Genomic DNA, 23,024 nt, shown 5'->3' on the forward strand with positions numbered 1-23,024 from the left:
GTATACTACAATGGATAATACATATGCTAAGGAGAGAAGAAATCGTGCGAGGTTATGCAAAAGAACAGAAAGATGCTATAAGTACAGTAACGTTAGGTTGTTGTGGGGGGCAGAAAAACCTGTTTTCTTCTACGGCATACATAACATTATCACAGATGCCCGGAATGATTCAGATTAGATGGGAAGAAGAATGAGGAAAGCACGACGAAAAATGGGCAGGGAAATTACGAAGCCGACCGAGGAACCGCCTCATCCCATGGCGCAGGTACTCTCGCCACATCAACGAGATTCGTGTCCGCCCTAGCATCATTGAGCCTGTCCCGATCGTTCATAGACATCCGTGCCCTACACCGAAGAAGTCTTAACTTCGTACGTTTAATCCCTAAACCACCAGGGTTAGCATGAAAAGCCAGAATAAGAGTGAAGAAAGACTGACACGTAGCAATAGTCGCACGGTCTTCGTCCATGAACGGATTCCCCGTTTGTAATAGGTCATCTTGAAGAGCGTACAAACACCACAACGACTCTTCGTATAGCTTCTCGCATTCATCTGGTGCTGATGCTTGATCGAGAAGTTCCTTCCGCGCTGCTGTTCGGCTCTAGATGGATGACGAAAAAGGCGATGAGCATCTAGGAATTCGAAAGAAAACAGAGAGAAACATACGAGTAGAAGTGCACGATCATACACCAACTGATCCAACCAGCTCTTAGGTCCATCATACTGAGCCGGTAACCACGTCTTCACCAACGCAGCACGTTCATTACACTTCAAAAAATGTTCTTTGAACCATCTCAACGCTTTGAAAAGTAAAAAGACGATCGATCAGCTCAAGGCAGAGAACGACCAACGAAATCGACAAACCGTCATCGAACCCTTCACTAACCACAAAATCTCCATCCGGATGCCTCATATCCAAATGCTCCTGATAGTTCTTCAATATATTCACGCCCTTCTGCGAGAACGTCATAAGAAGCATATACACCGCAACACACGTTACAGCGTTATACTCCGCTTCCATATCAGCGTTCTTGCGCTTTCGCGCAACCTTGTCTCCTTCTCCTTCGCGTTTGGTGAATTTGTTGGGGTCAGGAAGAGGTTCTGAAAATATCATTATAGGGTTAATACCGCTGTTGAGCTGCGGACGCTAAGGGCAAGCGTAAACTTACTCTGCGGTACAGCTCTCACATACTCGTACATCTCATCCGCCCAATGCGTGAGCACATCAGTCTTCTGCGCCAGCTCCTCCAGCTCTCGAAGCATCTTGTCTTCTAGAGGATCATTCGATCCCTCTGCGACATCAAGTGATATTATCTGAGGCCTCCTCGGTGATCCCGGAACGCTGCTCCCACCACCGTTTGCGGCGGGTGTATAAGCTTCTCTAAGTGAAGATGAAGAAGTTTGCCGTCGTGCGGACCTCGCATTCGTCGTACCAAAGAGCTTCTTAGAGGCTAAGTTAATGGCACGATGTAGAGCATTTGAAGCTGCTCTAGATGCTATACTGGACGGAGAAGACGACAAGGGAGGTGCTGGAGTCGATATTGCATTCGGAGGAGGTGGGAAAGTTATGGGTGCGGTGCTTGGTTGATCACTCGTAATGGGTATGTTGGGGGGCAAGGGACTATCGTATGGGAAATCGTCCATAGAAGGCGAGGGTGGGACTCGACGATCTTGGAGAGGCCGCCTAGGAAGTGTATTGAGTTCTACAAGAACACGTCAATCTAACAACATCTTCACTTATAGAGAAGGCTCACCGTCGACAGCACGATTGAATTCCACAGCACGCGTGTCGCCAACGAGAACATATTCACGCCTGAGCAGCCCATCTTCCTCTGATTCCCCAGGTATCACAGAGCCTTCTGCAGACCCAGACCTCGAAGGCTTTCGTTGAGGTGTGTTTGTGGTGGTGGAAATGTGCCTTGCGATTGCGAGGGGTGTGCTAGGCCTGGGACGTTAAGTATGAATTTAGAATGATTGAAGAGGTTCATACCCCGGTTCTGGAAGTTGCTTCTCCGTGCGTGGTGGTGTACCTTCCGTCGTCCCTTGAGTAGACGACCTCCTGAAATTGAACTTGCTTGGAGGTATCATAGCGTTTTCATCCATAACCTCCGGTGGAATAACCTTATGGCTTTCTGGTGTGGAAGGTCTCCCTTCCTCCCATTGCACCGGCTCTGACTCTGTACTTCGGATAGAGTTCTGTTGAGACCGCTCCTTGGGTCTTGTAAATTTGGATTTGGCGAGAGCGGTACTTCCAAAAAAATCCTCGAAGCTTGCGCGTTCAATAGGTTTCTGCTTGAGCAACATCCGTATTAATTTCTTGATATCATTGGGTACAGGCAATGCTTCGCTGCCCCCTCCACCACTCTTGGCTGCCGTCGAGTTGGGATCCTCATCCGGAAACTTGATCCCTTTCGAATGTTCGATCTTCTTCAATAGCTCAATATGATTTTGAGCACGGAAAGGAGGCCTACCGACCGCCATCTCGTATAGGACGGCACCTACTGACCAAAGGTCGGCTTTTGCGTCGTATTTCTTGTAACCAAGAATCTCGGGAGCCATGTACAGTCTGAAGATAAGAGTCATGAGATTCTCCCTCAATAAACAAAAGTCGACATACGGGGAACCACACAGCGTCTCGGCCATCATTGCATTTGGAAGTGACCTCGCGAAACCAAAATCTGCTACTTTCAGAATAGGAACACCGAGTGGATGACCACGAGCATGTTCCTCTGGTCCAGCCGGGCTCAGTAGAAGGTTCTGAGGTTTGATATCTCGATGTATCAAATCTCGACTGCGAAGAAACTTGAGAGCGCGTCCAAGCTGTCGTAGAAAACTTCGTACGACGACTTCGTCGAGGCCCCCGGTTCGAGGATGCGGATAGTATTGGGGTGGTGCTCCTAGACTGGGAATATATTCAAGAGTTTCCACCCGACCGCGTTTCTTAATGTAATTGGTGAGATCGCCGCCTGAACAGTATTCCATCACCAGATAGATGTAGTTGTCAGCTCGCTATAGGACAAGATCATTAAGACAGAAGCTTTTTGCGAGTAAAAAGAAAGACCTACAACGATATCTATAAGCCTTGTTATATGTCGGTGCGATAGCAGCTTCAATATTTGTATTTCACTTTGAAGGTTTTCGAACAGTTTAGCAGATAATTTGTCGCGTTTGACGGTTTTTATAGCTACTGCTTTTCGATTTTCCTAAAGTAAAGGTTAACACATGTAGCAGAGGGGTACCGAAGAACTACACACTTCATGGTATCCCTTGTAAACGGTTGCGAAACTCCCTTTCCCGATCTCTGCCCCTAGAACATACTGTCCAACCTCATGCTCTTCTTCTCTTCTCAATTTGCCTTGAAAACTCGGTTTCCTCGAAGTGGCAGCTGATGCCATTTCACCGATGAATGATTAGTTGTTTCAACGAGGTTGAATTTCGAACGAGGCGATTTGTATTTAAGTGAGCGGTTGTGTAATAGAAGAAGAGGCCGCCAGGTGCTATGATAACAAGGTCATCCAAGGCGTGCAGTTGGCGAAGAGTTTGCCTGTGTAGTTGTGGTGTGCTGCTAAGAGCATGGCCGTCTAAACGAGGATTTCTATCATTATGTTATGCTGACTCATTGACGCTCATCTTCCTGATAAGGAAATCTCAGGTCCATGCACCATGGCCAACGCTTACAATACTCGGACTTCGCTTGGACGGAAGAGCTGAGGGTTACTAGGGCCCAGCCACCTTCCAGGTTTGAACGGAAGAAATTTGAGCTGGCAAAAGCACAAACAAGTCAGCAATAGGTAAATAATGATGTTACAGAACTCCGGAAAGGTCTAACTTCCAGGGTACCTGAGTGGGGGAAGAAGAGGAAGTGGCAGCTTCCAATCAACTATGCACATGTGCGTGCTAGAGGGAAACGATAGTTGGTTCTTTACGTTCGAGCTTTGTTCATTCCATTTGAGTTCCAGTTGAACATCACCTTCGTGTTCCTGAATCCTCTCATGTCTGGAGGTGTGGCTGCGGGTTTGCGCATTCGTGGGTTATAACTGACGTTTTTTCACTAGGAAGGTCTTGGAAGAAACGATGGTCTCTGCCCGTCCCACCGCTGCGGAAAACATCTCCGCTATTCAAGAAGATTTTTCACAGCAAACCAGTAAATCCGTGTACCCAACGGTCGATGAGATAGTCACTCCAAGAGAATCCCTCGGATTTCTAAGCCCCAAACAAGACCCAGATTCTATGTAGAAGCCCCTCTGATAAAACAAAACCGTTGCTGTTCAGAAAAAACGACACCTACAGCAATAGAGATGACTATGTCAGTAACAGCAACCGCCACTTTTCCAAACTAAGGTGTGCATAAGTGAACGTATCTATGTCGAAAAGAGGGTAATATGCAAGCCTACCATTTGCAGACTAGTCCAAGAATGACTCTTTCAGATGGGAAACCAGTCAAACAAACAACATGGGTACCACAGGCCAGCGCTCTCAAATGACACGAGAATTCAAGTATCTCTGCGACATCCCGCGCGACGCGAAAGCTTCAAAATCCCGAAACAATGAGAAGTAAAAGAGAATCAATCCGTACTCACCTGGCCTAGAGAACTTCCTGCAATCAAAGCAATCACGGGGCTAAATGCCCATGAGAAAACAACCGGGGTACCAGACGAGCCCTGAAGGACCCATTATAATTTACCTATCGTAGAAAGCACTACACCACCAAAACCGGCCCATGTCGTACAGATATGTGCTACTTTATATATATCCCATAAACTCAATATATCGTGAACATATGTTGACCATGCCGTAATAATGCCATAACACAGTCCAGCAAAGGAAATTCTGGCGTCCCTTGTTCCTCCCGTGATGGAAATGGATCCAAATGGCATATTTTACCTACCAAAGGTCAATGTATGTAGGAGTAGGGCAGGAGGACCACTGGAAACATTTGTGCTGAGTATTTATGGCATTGTCATGTGACTCTACATATCGTGAACATATGTGGAGATAGATGGTGATTATATAAAGTAGCAGATATGTCAGCTATCTGTTCAACAATTGGCGGTGTAGTAGAAGGGACTGCGGTGAATTACATATGTGCGAGTTTCTTGAACTCCATATCAGAACAGGAAGTCAATTCACGACACCTAGAAACGTGAGGAGCTAACATTGCACATCAGAAAACGCACAAGTTACCTCCTCGGGGCCATCAAGGCTTTTTGACTGAGAGTCATGCGATGTTTTATTGATGGTGGACTCTGGCGACTCCGGGTATGTCTTGGCAGGCGGGCTGCCATTTTGTCGTAAATTCGAACAAGACCCATAAAAGGCATTTTAATGGGGTTTATATTGCCTACAATCTTCTCCTCGGCATTCTTTTGTCCTCAAACTTCCATAAAAGGTCCGTTTTAAGGCATTATAAGCCGACACCCTTACACAATGAATGCCATGAGCGTATTGAATTGCACTATTCACGCAACGGAGTGAGAGTCGACGATGGTAAAGGATGGAAACAACATAAAACTCCTAATCGTGACTCTTAGATCGCACTATAGATTCGTCGCAACATCGCGAGCAAGTTTCAAGAGAGAAGATATCGGTTACATACTTGAGAGGTGAGAAGAGGAAGATGCAGTGGTAGTATTGATATACACAAGAGACAAGTCATAAAAAGCGTAAAATGGGAGCACGACATTGTGTATATAGATCATCGAAATAAATGAAAGCAACAACAGAGATTAAACAGGAAAGAGAGATGCTTGGTATGTAGGGTATAAGATAATTGTCGACATGAAAAAAGTCTTTCCTTGCAGTGAACCTCATAAAAATCGCGAAGATAATGAAAACTTACAGATCCACATGCATCCGCAACTCACTTCCTCTCTCCATCAAAAAATGCAACCAACTGTCCAACAGGCACCTTCCCAATCGGCTTAGGCATAGCCATCTTCATATTACCCGCCTGCTTCCTCAACAACAACGGATCAACAAACCCATTCCCCCCTCCACGCTCCAACCGTTCCGTAGACTTGGACCGGGACTTTGGTCTTAACGGCGCCACCGAAGGTAAAGACAAATCCCCTCCTCCACCCAATACCCCCACCGTATTAGGCGATTGAGCGTGAATAGCCGACAACCCATATGCAGATTGCGCTCTCATCTTACGCGGGTTCGAAGGAGAAGAAGGAAGCGATTTTGCAATGCTGGTAGCAGGAATAACACCTTCCCCATTGGATGACCGCGTTCCAGAAGCGACAGGGATCGCCATTCTCGCAGATTTAGACTTGCCAATTGTCTCATCCTGAAACTCAGACCCTTGTGTTTCTTCTTCGTCACCGCGGTGGTCCTTCCCATTCCCTTCCAACTCGGTATCATTGGCTGGCGAAGCCGTATAACGACCTCTACTCGAATGCGGTGTCGTCGGACGATTCCTCGACGAGCTCTGCTGTTCCTCAAAATCATCGGGAGGAACAATCGGTCCACCTAATGCGACTGTGTAGCGTTTCCTCGGGGTAGGACTAACGCTAGACTGTCTAAGCGATGGCGACGAGGTTTTAGGCGTTGGTGGGACAGGAAGACCTCTAGAAGAAGGCTTTCCAAGTCCAGGGGCTGGAGATGAAGATGGCGAAGTCAAGCTATTTGTAGGATTGTACCCAGGAATGATTGAGGAAATGGAGGAGGTGGATGAATACGACCCTAGGGAATAGGAGGATGAAGCAGATGAAGAAAGAGGGGGCTGTTGCGTGTTCGTATTACTGGGAGACGTTGCGGCAAGTCCGGTAGTATTCTGCGCAGACATCGGATGGGTTTTGCCCACAGACGATGGCGGAGAGCTGGTAGGAGAGAAGAACCCGCTTATTGAGGGATCCGGAGCATAGTCACCGGTGGGATAAGGAAGTCGAGTGCCGGTTGATGCTTTCGAGGAGGTCATAGGTGGACTCGTACTGTGTCGAGCGGTAACGGAGGGAACGCGTGTTCGAGCGTGTGGCGTTGCACTAAAGGTGGGGTCGGGGTCGACGATGTCAGCAGTCGAAGAGGTAACTCTTTCATGCTGAATGGAAGGCGAGCCAGTGCTGGGAGAGACGGTCACTTCGGCAGATTGTCGCGACATCGTTGAGGAGAGCTTTCCAGGTGAGATCGCCATCCGTGCCATCTCTCGTCCAATCTCACCGATACGACCTTGAAGTTCGACGATCTCTTCTCGAAGCTCCCGTACCTCTTCCGATACCGCTTCCGAAGTGAGGGATGTAGGTTCAGCCGATCGTTGAGACGAGGTGGCGGCGTCTTCCTTCTCCTTTTCCTTATCGACAAGCCACCGTTCCACGTCTCCCATGCGTTCTTCAAGAGCGCGAACATGACCGACCGTCCACTTTTCCAATTTCTCGAACCGCTTGGCAATGGTAAGAAGGGTAACATGCACATCTAACGTCCCTTGCGCGTTGAATTGGGCGTAAAGGGGAGGAGCTTCTCGGGAAGGAGACGAGGAACCGACTTCGCCGGAGCGCATGGGCGAAGGTGAAAGATTAGGTGCCATTGACCGTGATGGCGTAGGTGAGGCAGGAGATCCAGGTGCAGGACGGCGTGGCTGCTGGGGCGTGTTGAGATTAAGTAAGGCTGAATCGGGATATTTTGGTTGCTGCTGCATGTTCGGGGACCATTCTTTCTCCTTCTCCTTCTCCTTCTCCTTCCCCTTCGCCAGCTTCTTTATCTCCTTCTCTCGCGTCTTAGCGTCTTGAATCACCTGCTGGGCAGGCGTTAACTCCTTTGTAGGAGTGAGTTTATTCTTCGCCGTTGTCCACCAGCTACCGCCATCTTTTTGAGAAGAAGACGGAGAGGGTGGATTAGGCATCGTCTGAGAACGAGATGGTGGCGGTGGTGGTGATCTGGTGTTTTCCATCAAGGCAAGAACACGGTCTTCGAGCAATTTACGCTCCCCTGCTTCATGACGAAGGATTCGTTCAGCCTCCCTTCTGGTTCGGTCTCTTTCTCTTTCAGCTTCAGCCTCCAGCTCTGCATCGGATGGAAGCAAGCTGGGAGAACGAGGGGCTATTCCGCCGACGAAATTTCCCACTCTCTGAGCGAAGCTTGCTGCCATCTGAGAGACAGAAGATGCAGGCGATGGGGAGCGTTGGAGGTAGCGGCCTCGTCTCTCGCCATCGTCACCATCATCGTCGTCGTCGTCGTCATCATCATCGCCCTCGTCGTCTGCAGCATGCGGATCGATTCCGGTTGAAGAGCTGGGAACAAAACCGTTGCGCAGTGGAGAAGGTGGTCGTCCAGAGCCTTGTCCCTATAATTGCAAAGAAAGATAATCGAATCACAAACCGAATCACCAGAAGACAGATATACTAACAAGGTTGGGGCTAGTCATTCTCCGTTGTTGCTTGTGATCTGGGGTAGTTGGAGGAAGCAGATTATTTGAGGAAATAGACTGTGTTGGTCGATGAGAGGCCATGTTCATTGCTGACGGTCGAATGGACCACTCCAAACGTTGAGGAGTTCGTCCGACCTCGTCGTGGTTGAACGACGAGGAGCTATTTGCCCATGTTTGGCAGTTGAACCCTTATGACGTTTGTTTCCGACCTTCAACCTCCTTCAACTTGTTCTCGCTCAATCTACCTAGTCAGCTCAAGATCTCTATCCTCAGCGGCTGTCTCAAGTACATATTTCCTTAACAGGATCAATTCGCGATCTGAAGGCCCGTACAGGAGTCACGAGAGTCGGAAATTGTCAGTAGTTCCAGCGACGTAGGTCCAGCTAGCCTCGTCTTCGAAGTTCGGGGTCATTTGGGCAAAGGCTTCTAGTGATTATCTTCATTGATTCGTCTCCTGGGCGACCGAGGGAACGGCTAACTATGTTTGGGTTGAATGTCTCATTCGAAGTGGAGGAACCAATAGTCTGGCTTCGGGGCGATAGCGACAAGTTCACTCGAAAAGAGACGGAAGCTTCGGAGGCAATTCAATGGGCCGCTTGATGCATAAACTAAGAAATACGAAGGTATATAACAGTCATGGCTGCAGTTCTGCCCTACAAAGAACTCTTGACTTTGACCACCTTTATCATCATCATCGTACACTGCCAATGCCCCCTACCAAAGCTGCCGACAAACCTCCAACCCGCAATGGATTCATCAAGAAGTATTGGGGCAATCGCCTCAAATTTCAGGATTCTTACGGGTTGGGGAGGTGTAAGTTCCCCTTCAATTCTCGATTTTCTTATAGCGAATGACGATTCCACAGCTTTTGAGGATTTTGAAGAAGGAAATATGATACTTGATGAACTCTTGAAACTAGAGCGTGAAAGGTGGGAGGAGGAAACGCAAAGTGACGCAGGTCGTCGTTGAATGCCGCCAAAGTTGAGGTAAGTTCTTGCCGTCACCCTGCAAGTTACTCAACCTGACGTATTAACGCGTAGAAAACGCGAAACTATTTACAGAAACCGACTGAAATTAAATGTGGAAGTGCTGGACACGTAAATTATGGAGGAGCGTGCATGAGCTTGGAACTGCGGTTTAGCGGAGGCTGGGACTTCGTTTGACTGTCTTGAATACAATTACTTTTTACGGTTTGATACCGATAACACTATATATCAAGTGTGAAAGGCTTGTTCACCGTTGTGAAGACGTTGCAAACGCGTCGAAAGGAAATATCGTCCTCCCGCCGTGCGCCTCAAACTGTTTTTCAAAGTGTTCGTTTACAGTAGTCTCTGGTTCTAAGTAGGTCTCTCTCCCAAAGACCACAGAAATAGTATAAAGTCCGTTGTCAGTTTATTCAGACTTGACTTTTGACCACCACCACCAATCTGACATCTTCTACGGATGCCTTCCAACAGCAACAACAACACCTCCAAACCACGCACCCGCTACCAAATAATCAAAGATGGATGGGGTAATCGTCCTAATTTCCAGTATTCTTATGGGTTGAAGATGAGTAAGCCCCTCGAGTCCTTTACTAGATCTATGCAGTGAGTCAATGGCGACGCGCGCCGACTTTTAGCTCCTGAAGATATCGAAGAAGGAAATCTAATCCTCGACGAATTCGTCAGGATCGAACGCGAAGAGTGGGAGGAAAGGCAGAGAGAGGATGCCGCTCGTCGTCGTTGAACGCCACCAAACCTGAAATTGAGGTGAGTTCCTCATCGCAGCTTCGCGCATATTCATCCTTCCAAGAATTGAACTGTTACCTGAAGGTCGATTCCAGACTTAGTCGAGAGTATCAAGGCGCTAGCATCACTGGACTGGCAGATTGTATTTTAAATTTTAAGCGCAAAAATCGATTGCAAGGGATGAGACCACCCATTAAAGAGTTGAGACGTGCAGATTTCACGTTCTACAAAGCCTTCCGTCGTCTTCCTGTTGCCATCTATCTCCTCCAACAGCAATTGAACCGTAAAGGATTTGATCAGGATCCCACTTGTCCTTGATAGCGAGTAACTTGTCGTAGTTTGCGCCGTAAAACGCCTCCTTGAAATCGGGATCGTTGGGGTCGGCCTATCACAAATAGAATTAACTTTCGATTCGGAATTCTCGGTGAATTGGAGAAAAATATATCGACCTCATTCAGGTATGACCCCGAGCCAGGTGTGACCGTTTTCAGGAGTGGCGTAAGCTGAGTAGTAATCTTTGCTTGGTCCTCAGCTATTTTCTCGAAAGGTGTAGCGACATCGAAAACCCTTGGATGTCTTTTGAGACCACCGGCACATGGAAAAACCGAGGCATGACTCACGTGGTCGGCAAAAACATGGTTTGTGCTTCTCTCCATGCAGGAAGGACAGCATTTTCTGGATGACCGGAGATCTGCAAGGTTGGCCTCAAGATCATCTCGTGAGACCAATCACTGTCAGAACGCTCGGTGAGGTTGCGAACAACATCCTTCCAGGCACTGAACGTGCTGTTGTCATTCCAAAGGGCTCTAGGTATCAATCGGCCACCTTGTACAATGTTGGCAACGGGAAGATTTTCTTCTTTCCAAGCGTCCATAGCTTTGTATGCCTCGAGGTAGTTGGGATACAAATCAATGGTAGAAGTATAGTTGATGCCCAAGTTTTGCAGAGAATCCACAAGAGGCTGAAAAAGTGTCGTGACCTCACTGACACTCTTGTTGGGAGCGAAGATAGGACTGAGGTTGAAAAGCGTAGTCGAGTAATTGGCCATCACGAAGAGCCCAGAGTCTGAAAGACCTGGAATGAGAGCTTGATATGCGTTAATGGCTTGCCAGTACACGTCGGGGGTTATGCCAGTCGACGTGAAATTGAGGAAACCGGCGGAAACAGACGTATCTGGATGAGCTTTCACTGTGACAGACCATACGACGCCATAGGTCCCTCCTCCCTGTTTATGTGAACGCTCGCATTACTGTGCTTACACGAGGGGGATCGGAAACACATACCCCGCCGCTCAAAGCCCAGAAAAGGTCTTGATTCTGAGTCGCCGAGGCAATGAGGTGCTGGCCTTGCGTTGTAATCACCTCGAATTCGAGTGCTTGATCGGCAGCCAGGCCATAAAGATTGGTGAGGGCGGAGTGACCGGCTCCTTGTATATATCCTCCTGTAAAGCCAACGGTCTAACCGAAATCAGTCGACGTGTCGAACGAGGACTGGCGATCGAAAGATGACGCACAGGACATTCACCGCTCACGACAGTATGACCCCTCTTGTTCACAAACGCTGCTAGATCAACGCCACGAACTCCTGCGTATGACTTGACAGCGGGTCCAGAATAGGTAGAGGACTTGAAATTGGGAAGCCATGTGATGTTCTGAAGGTTGTGCATCCACACGGACACTGCACCTGTCCCGGTGGATCTTCCCATGTAGCTAAAAAGAAGTTATGGCTCAGAACACCCCCGCGAGGAATGAGTTATGGGTAAACACACTCGTGTCCTGTGTTCTTGACCACGAAACGGATATTGTGTTCTTTAACGAACCGGACAGCCTTTATGACATGTTCGGGCGAGGAGACGTTGACTGCGTATTGAACGTATGTACCGACTGGACATGGAAATCCCCGGGGAGTAAAGGGACTACAGGTGTTGTTCAAAAACAGTGGAAACATAATCGAGGAAGGATGTGCTTCACTAGAATCAAACCAGTCAGAGAAAGTCGTGCAGCAAACTAGAGATAACTTACTGGAGCTCTGGGCTAGACCAACTATCCCGAACCACGTCGCATTTCGCCTGGTCAAAGTTATGGTCATGGCAAGGTGAGCCAATCGGGACTGTCTTGATAAGACGACCGTCGATAGAATGATTGAAAGAGTCCCATTCTCTCGTTGCTGGCCAAATGTCATCTGTGGGTAAGAGACGACATCTACTTGAAGACAACGACACAACAAACGGTAGAAAGGCGACCACGAGAACAGTTTTAACGACGAGGACCATGAGGGCGTTCTGTGTGCTTCGATGCATTCTTGAAGGTGGGAAGTATATACTTATAGCTGGTTCCTTGGAGTTCTTTTTTTGCCTTCTCGCCTGATGGTATCATCCCGCTGTTAAAAAGTTAGACATCGAAAAATACGTAGAACGGTGTGGCCTAAATTGGTTCCCAAATTAGGTTCGTATTACCTGGGAAAGAAGTGAGCTTCTTGCCCTGTGACAACATGTGTGAATAAGTAGCAGAAAATCAGTACGGCGCCGGAACATGGCCACAGGTCCCAGGGTTCACAATCGTGGGTACGGGTGACTTTTCTAACCGCTAGATTCAACCGAGGACTAGCTGGGTCAGATGGCCGGCGTCAGCAGTAGAACGAGCTCATTTCCTAAAACAGAGGGACCGTTATCAACAGCCCGAAGTCCAGTGCCCTTGAGAGGTACTTACTTTCAAATGAGCATTACGTTGCGTTCCTGTCGATGAGAGATAATGGGTCGTAAGTGAGTCTCGAATGATGGGAAGCGATGCCAAGCTGGGAGAGTAGAAGAATTGTTGAATTTAAAGAAAACGAAGTATCCTACTTCCCAAAGAATAGCACGACAGCAGAAAAATCAACCTCTCACAACACCAATAGTAACATCCACCTTCGAAGAGCCCAAATAACTCGAATCGTCTCGATCCCCTCTTCCCCGATCCCCAAGCGCACCGACACACCTCTCCCATGCCCACTTGGTAAGTGCCAAAACATCCTCGTCACCCAGCTCCTTCTTCACATGCAACTCCAACGTAGCCACAAGCGAAGAATTACCTTCAAATCTGGACGGGTTCGGTGGGGTAGGTGTGAGCTGCCATAGATGGGGTGGGGTGACGTGGACTACATTCGGATGGCGTTCAATCTGTACAAGCAGAGAGAATGAGCTCGAACGCCAGGGGGAGGGAAAACACGAGATAACGCACCTCACGCATAACCCTCAAAAACGCTTCCATCCTTCCACCCTGTCCTCTCACCGGTGCTGTCTGTAACAATACAGTACCCAACACCACAGAAGCCCTGTATGCAAGATTAAAGGTCACGACAGTCATTAATCCCGCTAGCGTTAGGTCACATGCGATATGGTTGGAGCTGTAAATCATAACAATAACATCGCGATGGAAATCAGCACAACGGAACAGAATCACGAAATCCAAAGATACATACGACGAGACCAAAACCGAAGTACCCATCACCGCCAGGCAAAACATAAACGGACTCAAAACATAAGGATTCGAAATCAAAACACCAATGGGCGACGTAGGCGGTGGTTCAGGAAGAACGACATGGCGATGATGAGAGGAGTATAAAGAACGTATCAGTCTTCCTATAGAAGGTATGCGATTACCGGTGACTAGAAAGAACCAAAAACGACATCAGTGAAAGGGTTTACGTGAATGGAATGCCCACTAACTTTCGACCAGTTTTGAATGAGTACCATAAAAGAAACCAGAAATGACAATCGAAACAAGAGATAAGGATATGGATAGTAATGGAAAGTTGATACTAGAAATGGTGGAAGCGCATTATAAGTTTCATAGGTTGACCATGAAAAAAACCTAAGAAAAAACGCACCCATACTGGCCGGAATCATCCGCATGATGATGATGATGCCCTTCATGTTCACCACCACCACTACTCCCAGCAGCCAACAACACATGCTCAACAGTCTCTTTACATATATATACCGCCGCGAACATCAGATACACGGATTGCGCAAACATCAACACAGTTTCGATTCGTGCATCCCTACAGACGGACATTATCAGTACTTGCAAAGCCAAAAATAATGAAATAAAAGGTGACATACCCATACGACCTCCTCATATCCCCCTGATCGCCCAGTTTCCGCCATTTCGGTAACACATTCCGTACCGCCACACCAAAAGCATGAAAAACGACCCAATACCCCAAGCCTGTCACGGATAACGATCCGTTCTGTTGTCCAGCTACCCACATCCATCCTCCCAACGCGAACTGACAGATACCCCACCCAAGCACGCCCAACACCTCAGGGGGTTCTTCTGACTCTAATAGCCGGGCTTTTCTTTCATTTCCATGACCATGAACATTCACATGCCCGTTCGAGACACCACTCGGGCCGAGCCCAGGGGGCAGGGGTTGCGGCTGCGTCGATGAGCTCCTAGTCGGCGGAGGCGAAAGCGGGAATGGCGAAATAGGGTTCCAAGGTGACATAGGAATAGGTGTAGGCTGCGTATGCAACTCTTCTGCAGGCATTTGCAGTTGTTGGTCCGCACCAGGTTCGAGGAATGAAAAAAAGTTGTGGGATAAAGAGTGTTTATGGTGATGGCCTCTTCGAGTTCTTGAACCCGAAGTGGACGAAGAGGAAGAGTCGTCGGCTATCATTGGAGGTGGAATGGGATTCCCTGATCCAGGTGGTCGTGGAGGTTTAACGCCGAATGTGAATCCGACGCCAAGAGGGGTAACTGGACTGTGGGTCGACAACTGGCGCCTGTGACGACCTGGCACACTGATATTGGAATCTGCAGAAGGGATTGGTAAAGCAGCCTCTTCATCATCAAGACCTATCTGGAGCTCCTGAGAACCATCTTCGGTGATGGTAGTCTGCGGTAATGATCCAGGCCTTGGAAAGAAAATGGAGAGGTTTCGAGAGTGCACTCGAGAATGCCTGCGAGCGTGTTGTTGATTTGTGGTAGCGATACCGTTATTGAAGTTAGCTTCTGGTGCTGATTTGGATGTTGCCATGTTCGGAGGAACAAGTTGGCCCTGTTTTACGGACTGAGGGAAGGTAGATGCCAGGGGTGACGAGGTGGATGGAGAGTAGGGTGTTGACACGGTACGAGTGCGGGAATGGCCATTGACGGTGAGGTTGTTCGAGGCTGGGAATGAAGTTCGAAACGGAGATGTAGTATGAGGCGGTTGAGATGGTAAGTTGAAGCCAGTCCTGAAGGGACCTGCTGAAGGTGGTGGTATCGGGAAGGAGGAACTGGATGTAAAAGTTTGGGCAGGGGTAGAGTTTACTCTTGAACGGGGTGGTGGGGGTGATAATTTAAATTTCGGCCCAGGACTTGTGTTTGGAAATACTTGTGAGGGTGGTTCGGTGATCATGATATCCTTTTCATCGTCCGCACTTGACTTCCGCTTGTGCATTTGCGATGCCATACTTTATTCACCACGATAACGACGTTTCCCGCTCGGTTATGAAGAGTCTCCACAAAATACACCTTCAAATCCGTCGACTTGACGATTTTCAGTACCGGAATAAACCCGAATTGTCAGGATACCACTGTAAGCCAGTTGAGAGAATTGTGGGGCTGTACGAATAAAGAGCTCTCACTAAATCGTCCAGGTTCGGATGTTGATCAGATATGAAACGAAAGGTAACGAAAGGACTGTGCAGTGGAAAAACGGCAAACAGGCAAAGAACGGATGCCAGCGTAAACGTCGAGCGCTAGCGTGATGCACGAAGAAGCACGTGTGTGGACTATGAATTTGATGGCCCGGCTATAACCGCGTTACCTTTCTCAGTAGGCCGTCAAAGCAGATGCAAATTCACTTCCTTTAAATCTTGTGTGTCTGGCGACCAACTGGCGACGTTACACTATATCGCTGCACCTCAGTAACTCATTCAAGTTTGTCGTCTTAGACTGGCAGCTGAGGCGCTGAAGGATTCAAGAAGGATCGATGAATCTTGAAGCTCACGGGTTGTCCAGTTGGTCTGCGGATTTATTGACAAATGTATAATCAGGTCCTCAAGGATCCTCAAGGAGACGAACTAGTCTACTTACTCACGAATTACATTATACTCGTACAGATTAAATACAAGGGTTATCCAGATGTATTCCGTCCTGAAGTTCATCTACGAATGGTGTTCTGGCGGTGTCGAAACGGACGCCGTTCCCTGAATAATCTGCTCGCCGTGCTCTTTCAGCTCCGGTTTATTGAGCATCTGTAGTTTAGAGTATATCGTGTTCAGTTCAGATACCATCCGTCGCTCACGAGCTTGAAACTTGACGCACCGTTCCACGAGTTTTCTTCAATGCGGGTCGTAAATTTTTTGTATTTCATCTTGTACAGCGTTGGAGTTATCTCACCTTAGCATAACCTATAGACACGCTTTAGTTAGACACGAACAGAAAAGTCAAGGATCTGACAACGTACCGATAACCTGATCTTTGAAAGGTACCTGATGCTCATCCCCTGGCACCTCGATGACTCTCAACGGCTGTCCATCGGGTCCGGTGGTTTCCCGGACAGTTGATCCGTCTCCAGGTTGAGTAGAGCCTGTTAGAAAACGTGTCATTCGGAGAGAGGGACGGCGACGGTGCGGATCCATACCTTGTTGGGGAGCAGTTGTGATTTGTGTTGGTTCTACGACATCAGAAGGACGTGCGGTGTGCTTCTCGGCGGGGATTCCGGTGGCGACTTGTGCTGCAGTTCCAGACATTTCAGAAAGTTGTTGAAAGTCGTTGAAAGTTGTTCAGAGGGTTAACTGAAAGTTTCAGAGAAAAGTGGAGCTCTTAAAGCAAGTCCTCATGACATCATCGTGACGTCAAGTTCCCGGATGTCTCGGTTTTTCTCAAAAGTCCGGGCCGTGACTGTTTGCGGCCCGTTACATCCCGCTAAGCTCAATCTACAGTTCTAGTCCCGTCATGATCAACGCGTCAACGTTCACCTCTATCCCCTACGAACCTTTAATCACATATCGGCTATTTCTCTGTGCAAGGCTCTGGGACTACGAAGGACCATTCATCGTAAGCAGAAAGAAACGGCTGCCTTGGGAAGTTCTGTTACACGTGTAAGACACGTCATTCGAACTTTCTGGACTCAAGCTGAAAACCTACTTCTTCAAAGTTTACTGTGTTCCCTGTGGTCTTCGACTTCAAAATAATGGACGGATTAATCACCGAACTTCGCAAAATCCCACCAGTAACACGATTTCTATGCGGCTCTGTGCTTGGAATAACAGGTCCGGTGCTTATGGGTATGGTGTCGCCGTATAAGGTGTTGTACGCTTCGAGGTTGGTGTTTGGGAAACTAGAGGTGAGCTACACTCCTGTCCAAGGGAGTGATAAAACTGACGTTCCGATCATCTACAGTTATGGAGGTTGTACACCAGCTTTTTTTTGGGAAGTGCGTTTGTTATATCATCACCTAAGTTCTCCGTGTGGTTCTAACACACCACCAATCAGGCGGTGGAATCAACTTCATATTTGAAATCGCCATGTTATAGTAAGCTCAATTCTCACAAGACGAAACCAAGAATCTGAACGGTCACATCTTTATAGTCGAACCGTAAACGGTTTAGAGACAGGCCCTTACATTCGAAAATCCGGCGATTTAGCATGGCAACTCTTCTTCTCATCAGTAGCCATTATTGTTGCGTATCCATCCTCTTTTCACTCCCGCCGCAACTGACATCCCTTACCCTCATTTGATCCAGGCAACATCCTACCCAGTCTCTTCATTCTTCTTCTTCCGCCCCCTCCTCTTGTGCCTAACCTACATCTCCTCCTCCCTCGCCCCACCCGGTAGCCAAACATCCATATTTGGCCTGTTGACTCTCCCAATCAAATACATGCCCTATGTCATGTTAGCATTCGACTTACTCATGGGAGGTCCACAAGCAGCTGCCCAATCCCTACCTGGAGCTGTCGTGGGTCACCTTTGGTGGTGGGCTATTTGGGGTGGAGATTTAACGGGGCGTGGGGCACCTTATGCACATCTGGGTAGAGCACCGAGGTGGTTAGCGAATTGGTTGGGTGATACGAGCGGTGGAGGCCCTGGAGCAGCGGGTGCTGGGAACGCGGGAGGTGTCCATGTTGTTCCTCCTAGGACGAGGTTGAATGCTGGTGGTGGGGGAGCACCGTCTGCTGGCTCAAGGGGTGGACATAGTTGGGGATCTGGACAACGGTTGGGAAATAATTGAACTTAATGGGGCGTTCTTCTCTCTAAATTCGACAGTAACCCATCATGTTTCATCGGCTGCTGTGTAGCGCACAGCAACAGTATGAAAAGGTTATACAGGGTTCTTGTTCGTAGGAACGCCTCTCATGGTATATTATCATACTATATCTGCCCACTTTCGCAAACCAAACCAACAAGAGATTAGTATAACTTATAAGTATACGCAGTCCCTTCCCCAATTGAATCGACCCCCTTAGATATCTTTCCTTTTCCTCAAAACCATATCAGCACATTTCTCAGCCACCGCAACTACCGGAGCTTGCAAATGGGTCCCCAAAACCCACGGAAAGATAGACGAATCTGCCACCCTCAAATTCTCAAATCCATGCACCAACAACTCATGGTTTACCACCCCACCATCTTCATCGCCCCCTTCAGGAGCCATCCGACAAGTCGAGCTGTAATGATACGTCGTTCGATTTCTCCTCAAAATGAGTTTATCAATCGCCACATCGTCCTCAGGCTCATCCCGTTTGATTCCATCCCAGTCCTTTAGAGGATAACCCTGTGCAATCAGCTGGTCTCGAAGTCGAAAGCTCAACCGAACCGATGCGCGGAGAGGGATGAAATCATCTGGGTGCGTGAGGTAACGTAGATCGATAATGAGAGGATCTTCGGGGTTGTTGGACGATAACCGGACAGTTCCCTTACTCTTCGGGTGGAGTAACACGTTAAGCATGCTGAACATGCCTCTTCCTGTTTCAGGATTGTCTGTACTATCGTACGCCATCTAAACCGAAGGCAAATTCCAGCGTTTGAGGGTGTGAAAGGTTTTGGCAAAAAACGCACCGGCATGATCTCCACATCTGGGAGAGTATCTCTCTCGGGTAGCTTGGTTTTTATCGGTGCCCCTCTACTATCTAGATGGGATGTCGAAGCAAAGATCGCTGTCTGAAGGACAGGAACCAGGAGAAGTCCCGTTCCCCAGATCAGATACCGAATGAGCTCTATGATGAATATCCACGGTCGCCTTTGGAGGCAGACCAAAGAGTGGCGCATTGGCACCTCAAACCCGACAGAAACCCCGAAATGATCTTGCTTAAAAAACTCGGTCAGTAAAAGCAAGAGACTTTGACTGAACGCGTAGGGCCACAAACCAAATGGGCTCCAACTCCAGGCAGATCTTTATTCACGAGAATGTTGTGATCTTTGAGATGCTCCTTGGGTCCTATGCCACTGAGGGAAACATCGGTGTGTTAGTTTACATGAAAAGCCAGAGTCGAAGATGACGGGTTACGATACCTCAACAAAAGAATATGTGGCGAGCCAAAAGGCCCTGCGGATAGTATAACCTCCCCCGTCGCTGTGATAGCCTTCTTCACATCTTTACTGGTGATGTTTACGCCTTCGCATCGATTCCCGTTGATCATCAATGAACTGACGGTAGCGTTTGTGACTATATGAAGATTCTTGCGTTGACGACACAATGGTGCTGGTAAAAACGCATGATAGGTTGAGTTTCGACGTTGACCCTGGTCTCGCGTGAAATGCAGGCTACCGCAACCGACAGCACCATTCACATCGGACGCGTTGATATCTTCGATGTAAGGGAACCCTAGCTCCTCCGCTGCGTTTATGACCCTAAATAAAGACCGCGACTTCAAAACAATTCAAGGAGAAAAAAAAACATAAGAAACCTGACGTACTGACGGAAACCAGGGAACGCGAGTTCAGATTCAGCACGGTTGCACCATTCACCTTTGATCGTGTCAATTTGGGCGTGAAGACGGCGAGAAGTTATAACGTACCATCATGGCCATGTTCAGATGGATTAGTATCGTATAACGCCTTCTCCGGTCTGATGAAGTAAGGTTTCATATCCTCCCATCCCCATCCTGGATTACCAGCTTCCCTCCAAGCATCGTACTCTGCTGGTAATCCACGCGCGTAAATCATCTGGTTTATCCTCGAGGAACCTCCAAGAGCAGAGCCAGTGTAGATTCCGAACAACTTCCCCTCAATAGCAGCTTGTGGAGTGCTCAAGACCTTACGCGTACGAGAACCGTTTGAAGCGAAATCAGACGATAAAAGTGGGACACGCGAAGACCATGAATCAGAGAGAGGTCCGCGTTCCACGAGAAGGACGCGGTTTTGAGGATTATGGCTCAGCCTGTTGGCAAGTACGCAACCTGCGGTACCACCTCCTAGAGAAATGCAAGTCCAAAGAGCTCATTAGTCGCGTTACACAGTCTATATAACTCGAAGTACGTTACCGACGATGATATAGTCATATTCTGGTCGTGTGTTGTCAAGCTGAACTTCAGGATATTGCTCCGGGAAAAAACGCATACTTCTGGAGAAACAAGAAAAGAGGCGAGTCAGAAACAATCTAGGTTGGTTGTAGTGGAAGAGCCGCAGGCCCTGGGTATTAGAAGTGTTTCGGAAATACTTCAACGCTGATGGGGAGATGACCGCCTACTTATTTTGATGCCGAAACGCGCGTAAATTAAATTTATGTAAGATATTCTAAAAGCGTGTTGGCCCGGGCGGCGGGCGCGGTACCGCAATTCTCATTTTCACAGCTTAGTCCCGCAACCACCCGCAAACGGAAGGAGCAAACATGTACCAGAAATTATCGAACACGCTGGTTGAGAGCTTTTGATCTTCAAGCAAATATCAGAAGCTGAGCTGGAAATTCCTTTACAAGGCGAGGAGTTTCAGCCACGACCCATGGCCAATGAAGTCAATCATCACCGGCGCTCAACCTCAACGTTTCAACTCTCATCTAACTTACTCTGGGTGCTGTGTTTGTATCCCAAATCAAGTTCTTCCGAAGCCTCGATATGCTTACGGAGCCTGTTTGAGCCTAGTTTTCTTCAAACCGATCTGATCATCACCGTCAGCCCAAGCTATGCACCCTTCTGAGGCTCTGGATATACATATATTTGAAGACCGTCTGAAAGGATAGGAGTCAACTTTAAAACTATTCGGTTTGAGGGAACACAGGAAGTGGATATCATACTACAGCGAGATTGATCAGATCAGGATCCGGTAGAAGAGTGGTTTCGCAGTCGATAGACGGTCCGGTAAGTCTTCAAAGGTTATAAAAAGGATATGGCTCGAGCTGGAATTGTTACTACAGACCTGGGATTGCAATGTCGAACACCACAGGAAGCCCGCTTACATTCCCTCCTCCTCCGCCTCCGGGTTTGAACTATATCGAAGCAATCCGACCCTCACTCAATTTTATTCTCGTTATTACCCCTCTCGGAGCAGCCTTGGTCCCACTCATCATCACGTTACTCTTCTTTTCCACCCCCGAAGTCCGACGGCGCCCCGTGTTCATTCTCAACATCCTCGCATGCTGCAGTGGCATCTGCGAAGCAGCAATCAACGCTGCTCTCGAAACAAAACAGATCCTCTACCCTCTCCAGCCAGTTTCTAAGGAACTACTCACAGGAGTCATAGTGTTTGCAATGGTCTCTCCTGTGTTTATCGACTCCATCCTTCTATTCCGCCTCCTTGCTTTTTATCCTTTACACAGGACGTCGAAGCGTGTTTTTTTTCTGGTCCTATTGCTACCGGTCGTAGTGAAATGCGGAAGGTTTACTGCAGTAGTCCTCTATCTCAATTCCTTCACAAGGGGAAGTGGCCAGCTACCTAGTGTCTTGCTAGCCGCTGCATCGACGTGGCCACGAAACCCGTACATCATGACTGAATGGTCCCTTCAAATGGTCGATAACACGTATGTTATGTATTTTTCGTATCCTCTCCGATGTTCTCCATTGATCTGGATGAGTTTTTAGGTACGCATCTGTGTTTTTCCTTTACAAACTATACGCTTGTCAAAAACCAGGAACCGTAAGCCTCAGGAGCAGTGAGTTTCGTCACTATCCGAAATGGCCAACTTATCACTCACTGTTATATCCCTAGGGAGTCTGCTCTCAACCATCCGAACACTTTTCCTTGTCGCTTTGGGAAACTTCATCTTCCCGTGAGTTTCAAACTCGTCTCTTCGAATATCTCTCGATACTCATTGCCACCAGGATTATCATGAATATCGCGTCCATTGTTTTGATCGCCACTGATCCGTCGTTTGTGAATGGATCCTATATACTACTCGCGAACAACGTAAGTACAATGTATTGAATTGCAAGTTATCCTTGAACTAACCACCAGACGCGCCATCACAGTATGTTGCGATCTTAGGAGTGGTCTTTGCCACCATCTGGACTAGAAAGCAAAGCTGGATTCGAGGCGAGGACGACAAGACCCCACAAGACTCGTGCGAACCGGCTCGAATGCCGAAGGCCACCCTTTCGACTATTCATTTTGGTGTACGGGATGTTAGTTTAGTCACAGCAGGTGATGTAGAGATGGTAAGTGAGCTCGGAATCCTTGTAAATCTTGGGCACGCCGCACAGATCTAATACTCTCTATCTTCTCTCAAGGGTCAGCCAAAATGAGGTTTCTCCGGACGCTGTGATGACGTCTGATGTCTGCAAAAGCCCTATAAAGTCATTAACTAGTCTCAATCACATTACTAAAAACCCGGTATATGTCTAACGTTGTCTAAATATCCAGTGATTATTCAATACGCCTGTACAATTACAATTAATTCCTTTAATACATCTATTCGGTTCCCAGTCACAATCCACTCTCTACATCCACCAATCCCAAACCTATCCCTGCACCGAATCGCAAAGTTTAGTTATTGAATCCACGCAGTTCTTTCATCGCTCACAAACGGGCG

At 48.0% G+C, this 23,024-nt stretch overlaps 11 protein-coding genes across 11 annotated transcripts; 5 read left to right on the forward strand and 6 right to left on the reverse strand.

Annotated features, from left to right (window-relative positions):
- Nucleotides 1-224: 224 nt before the first annotated feature.
- Nucleotides 225-3,578, reverse strand: E1B28_006679 (uncharacterized protein; the record flags this gene model as incomplete). The annotated part of the gene is made up of 10 exons (XM_043151372.1): nt 3,253-3,578; nt 3,064-3,201; nt 2,616-3,007; nt 1,989-2,564; nt 1,753-1,943; nt 1,168-1,701; nt 863-1,099; nt 665-798; nt 437-599; nt 225-382 (listed from the first exon to the last, which is right to left on the reverse strand). Exons 1-10 carry the CDS (start codon nt 3,391-3,393, stop codon nt 225-227), a joined length of 2,664 nt encoding a protein of 887 aa, XP_043012467.1. The 5' UTR covers nt 3,394-3,578.
- A 191-nt stretch (nt 3,579-3,769) lies between these two features.
- Nucleotides 3,770-4,234, forward strand: E1B28_006680 (uncharacterized protein; the record flags this gene model as incomplete). Its single annotated transcript, XM_043151373.1, has 3 exons — nt 3,770-3,789; nt 3,844-4,000; nt 4,054-4,234. Exon 3 carries the CDS (start codon nt 4,073-4,075, stop codon nt 4,232-4,234), a length of 162 nt encoding a protein of 53 aa, XP_043012468.1. The 5' UTR covers nt 3,770-3,789; nt 3,844-4,000; nt 4,054-4,072.
- Nucleotides 4,235-5,492: 1,258 nt separating this feature from the next.
- On the reverse strand, nt 5,493-8,551 carry E1B28_006681 (uncharacterized protein). Its single transcript, XM_043151374.1, has 2 exons — nt 8,340-8,551; nt 5,493-8,276 (listed from the first exon to the last, which is right to left on the reverse strand). The coding sequence occupies exons 1-2, from the start codon at nt 8,445-8,447 to the stop codon at nt 5,859-5,861; spliced, it is 2,526 nt and encodes an 841-aa protein (XP_043012469.1). The 5' UTR covers nt 8,448-8,551; the 3' UTR covers nt 5,493-5,858.
- E1B28_006682 (uncharacterized protein) lies at nt 8,548-9,587 on the forward strand. The gene is made up of 5 exons (XM_043151375.1): nt 8,548-8,608; nt 8,665-8,789; nt 8,869-9,173; nt 9,226-9,346; nt 9,401-9,587. Exons 3-4 carry the CDS (start codon nt 8,948-8,950, stop codon nt 9,327-9,329), a joined length of 330 nt encoding a protein of 109 aa, XP_043012470.1. The 5' UTR covers nt 8,548-8,608; nt 8,665-8,789; nt 8,869-8,947; the 3' UTR covers nt 9,330-9,346; nt 9,401-9,587.
- A 216-nt stretch (nt 9,588-9,803) lies between these two features.
- On the forward strand, nt 9,804-10,088 carry E1B28_006683 (uncharacterized protein; the record flags this gene model as incomplete). The annotated part of the gene is made up of 2 exons (XM_043151376.1): nt 9,804-9,915; nt 9,982-10,088. 2 exons carry the CDS (start codon nt 9,804-9,806, stop codon nt 10,086-10,088), a joined length of 219 nt encoding a protein of 72 aa, XP_043012471.1.
- Nucleotides 10,089-10,307: 219 nt separating this feature from the next.
- E1B28_006684 (uncharacterized protein) lies at nt 10,308-12,389 on the reverse strand (the record flags this gene model as incomplete). The annotated part of the gene is made up of 7 exons (XM_043151377.1): nt 10,308-10,475; nt 10,540-10,657; nt 10,711-11,315; nt 11,374-11,547; nt 11,604-11,799; nt 11,859-12,059; nt 12,112-12,389. 7 exons carry the CDS (start codon nt 12,387-12,389, stop codon nt 10,308-10,310), a joined length of 1,740 nt encoding a protein of 579 aa, XP_043012472.1.
- Nucleotides 12,390-12,569: 180 nt separating this feature from the next.
- On the reverse strand, nt 12,570-15,821 carry E1B28_006685 (uncharacterized protein). Its single transcript, XM_043151378.1, has 9 exons — nt 15,702-15,821; nt 14,193-15,650; nt 13,958-14,131; nt 13,797-13,888; nt 13,550-13,736; nt 13,309-13,474; nt 13,066-13,247; nt 12,799-12,967; nt 12,570-12,739 (listed from the first exon to the last, which is right to left on the reverse strand). Exons 2-8 carry the CDS (start codon nt 15,524-15,526, stop codon nt 12,910-12,912), a joined length of 2,193 nt encoding a protein of 730 aa, XP_043012473.1. The 5' UTR covers nt 15,527-15,650; nt 15,702-15,821; the 3' UTR covers nt 12,570-12,739; nt 12,799-12,909.
- Nucleotides 15,822-16,082: 261 nt separating this feature from the next.
- E1B28_006686 (uncharacterized protein) lies at nt 16,083-16,888 on the reverse strand. The gene is made up of 5 exons (XM_043151379.1): nt 16,703-16,888; nt 16,526-16,648; nt 16,459-16,469; nt 16,384-16,398; nt 16,083-16,313 (listed from the first exon to the last, which is right to left on the reverse strand). Exons 1-5 carry the CDS (start codon nt 16,809-16,811, stop codon nt 16,224-16,226), a joined length of 348 nt encoding a protein of 115 aa, XP_043012474.1. The 5' UTR covers nt 16,812-16,888; the 3' UTR covers nt 16,083-16,223.
- Nucleotides 16,889-16,928: 40 nt separating this feature from the next.
- E1B28_006687 (uncharacterized protein) lies at nt 16,929-18,293 on the forward strand (the record flags this gene model as incomplete). The annotated part of the gene is made up of 7 exons (XM_043151380.1): nt 16,929-16,958; nt 17,010-17,162; nt 17,219-17,407; nt 17,464-17,497; nt 17,557-17,596; nt 17,653-17,743; nt 17,808-18,293. 7 exons carry the CDS (start codon nt 16,929-16,931, stop codon nt 18,291-18,293), a joined length of 1,023 nt encoding a protein of 340 aa, XP_043012475.1.
- A 231-nt stretch (nt 18,294-18,524) lies between these two features.
- On the reverse strand, nt 18,525-20,728 carry E1B28_006688 (uncharacterized protein; the record flags this gene model as incomplete). Its single annotated transcript, XM_043151381.1, has 7 exons — nt 20,545-20,728; nt 20,080-20,475; nt 19,978-20,029; nt 19,574-19,912; nt 19,429-19,507; nt 19,121-19,369; nt 18,525-19,061 (listed from the first exon to the last, which is right to left on the reverse strand). The coding sequence occupies exons 1-7, from the start codon at nt 20,618-20,620 to the stop codon at nt 18,525-18,527; spliced, it is 1,728 nt and encodes a 575-aa protein (XP_043012476.1). The 5' UTR covers nt 20,621-20,728.
- A 25-nt stretch (nt 20,729-20,753) lies between these two features.
- On the forward strand, nt 20,754-22,999 carry E1B28_006689 (uncharacterized protein). Its single transcript, XM_043151382.1, has 7 exons — nt 20,754-21,357; nt 21,414-22,016; nt 22,078-22,148; nt 22,205-22,265; nt 22,318-22,402; nt 22,465-22,650; nt 22,723-22,999. The coding sequence occupies exons 2-7, from the start codon at nt 21,427-21,429 to the stop codon at nt 22,735-22,737; spliced, it is 1,008 nt and encodes a 335-aa protein (XP_043012477.1). The 5' UTR covers nt 20,754-21,357; nt 21,414-21,426; the 3' UTR covers nt 22,738-22,999.
- Nucleotides 23,000-23,024: the final 25 nt, after the last annotated feature.

This window comes from Marasmius oreades, chromosome 3, assembly GCF_018924745.1.
Source record: "Marasmius oreades isolate 03SP1 chromosome 3, whole genome shotgun sequence".
In the NCBI taxonomy this organism is placed as follows: domain Eukaryota; kingdom Fungi; phylum Basidiomycota; class Agaricomycetes; order Agaricales; family Marasmiaceae; genus Marasmius; species Marasmius oreades.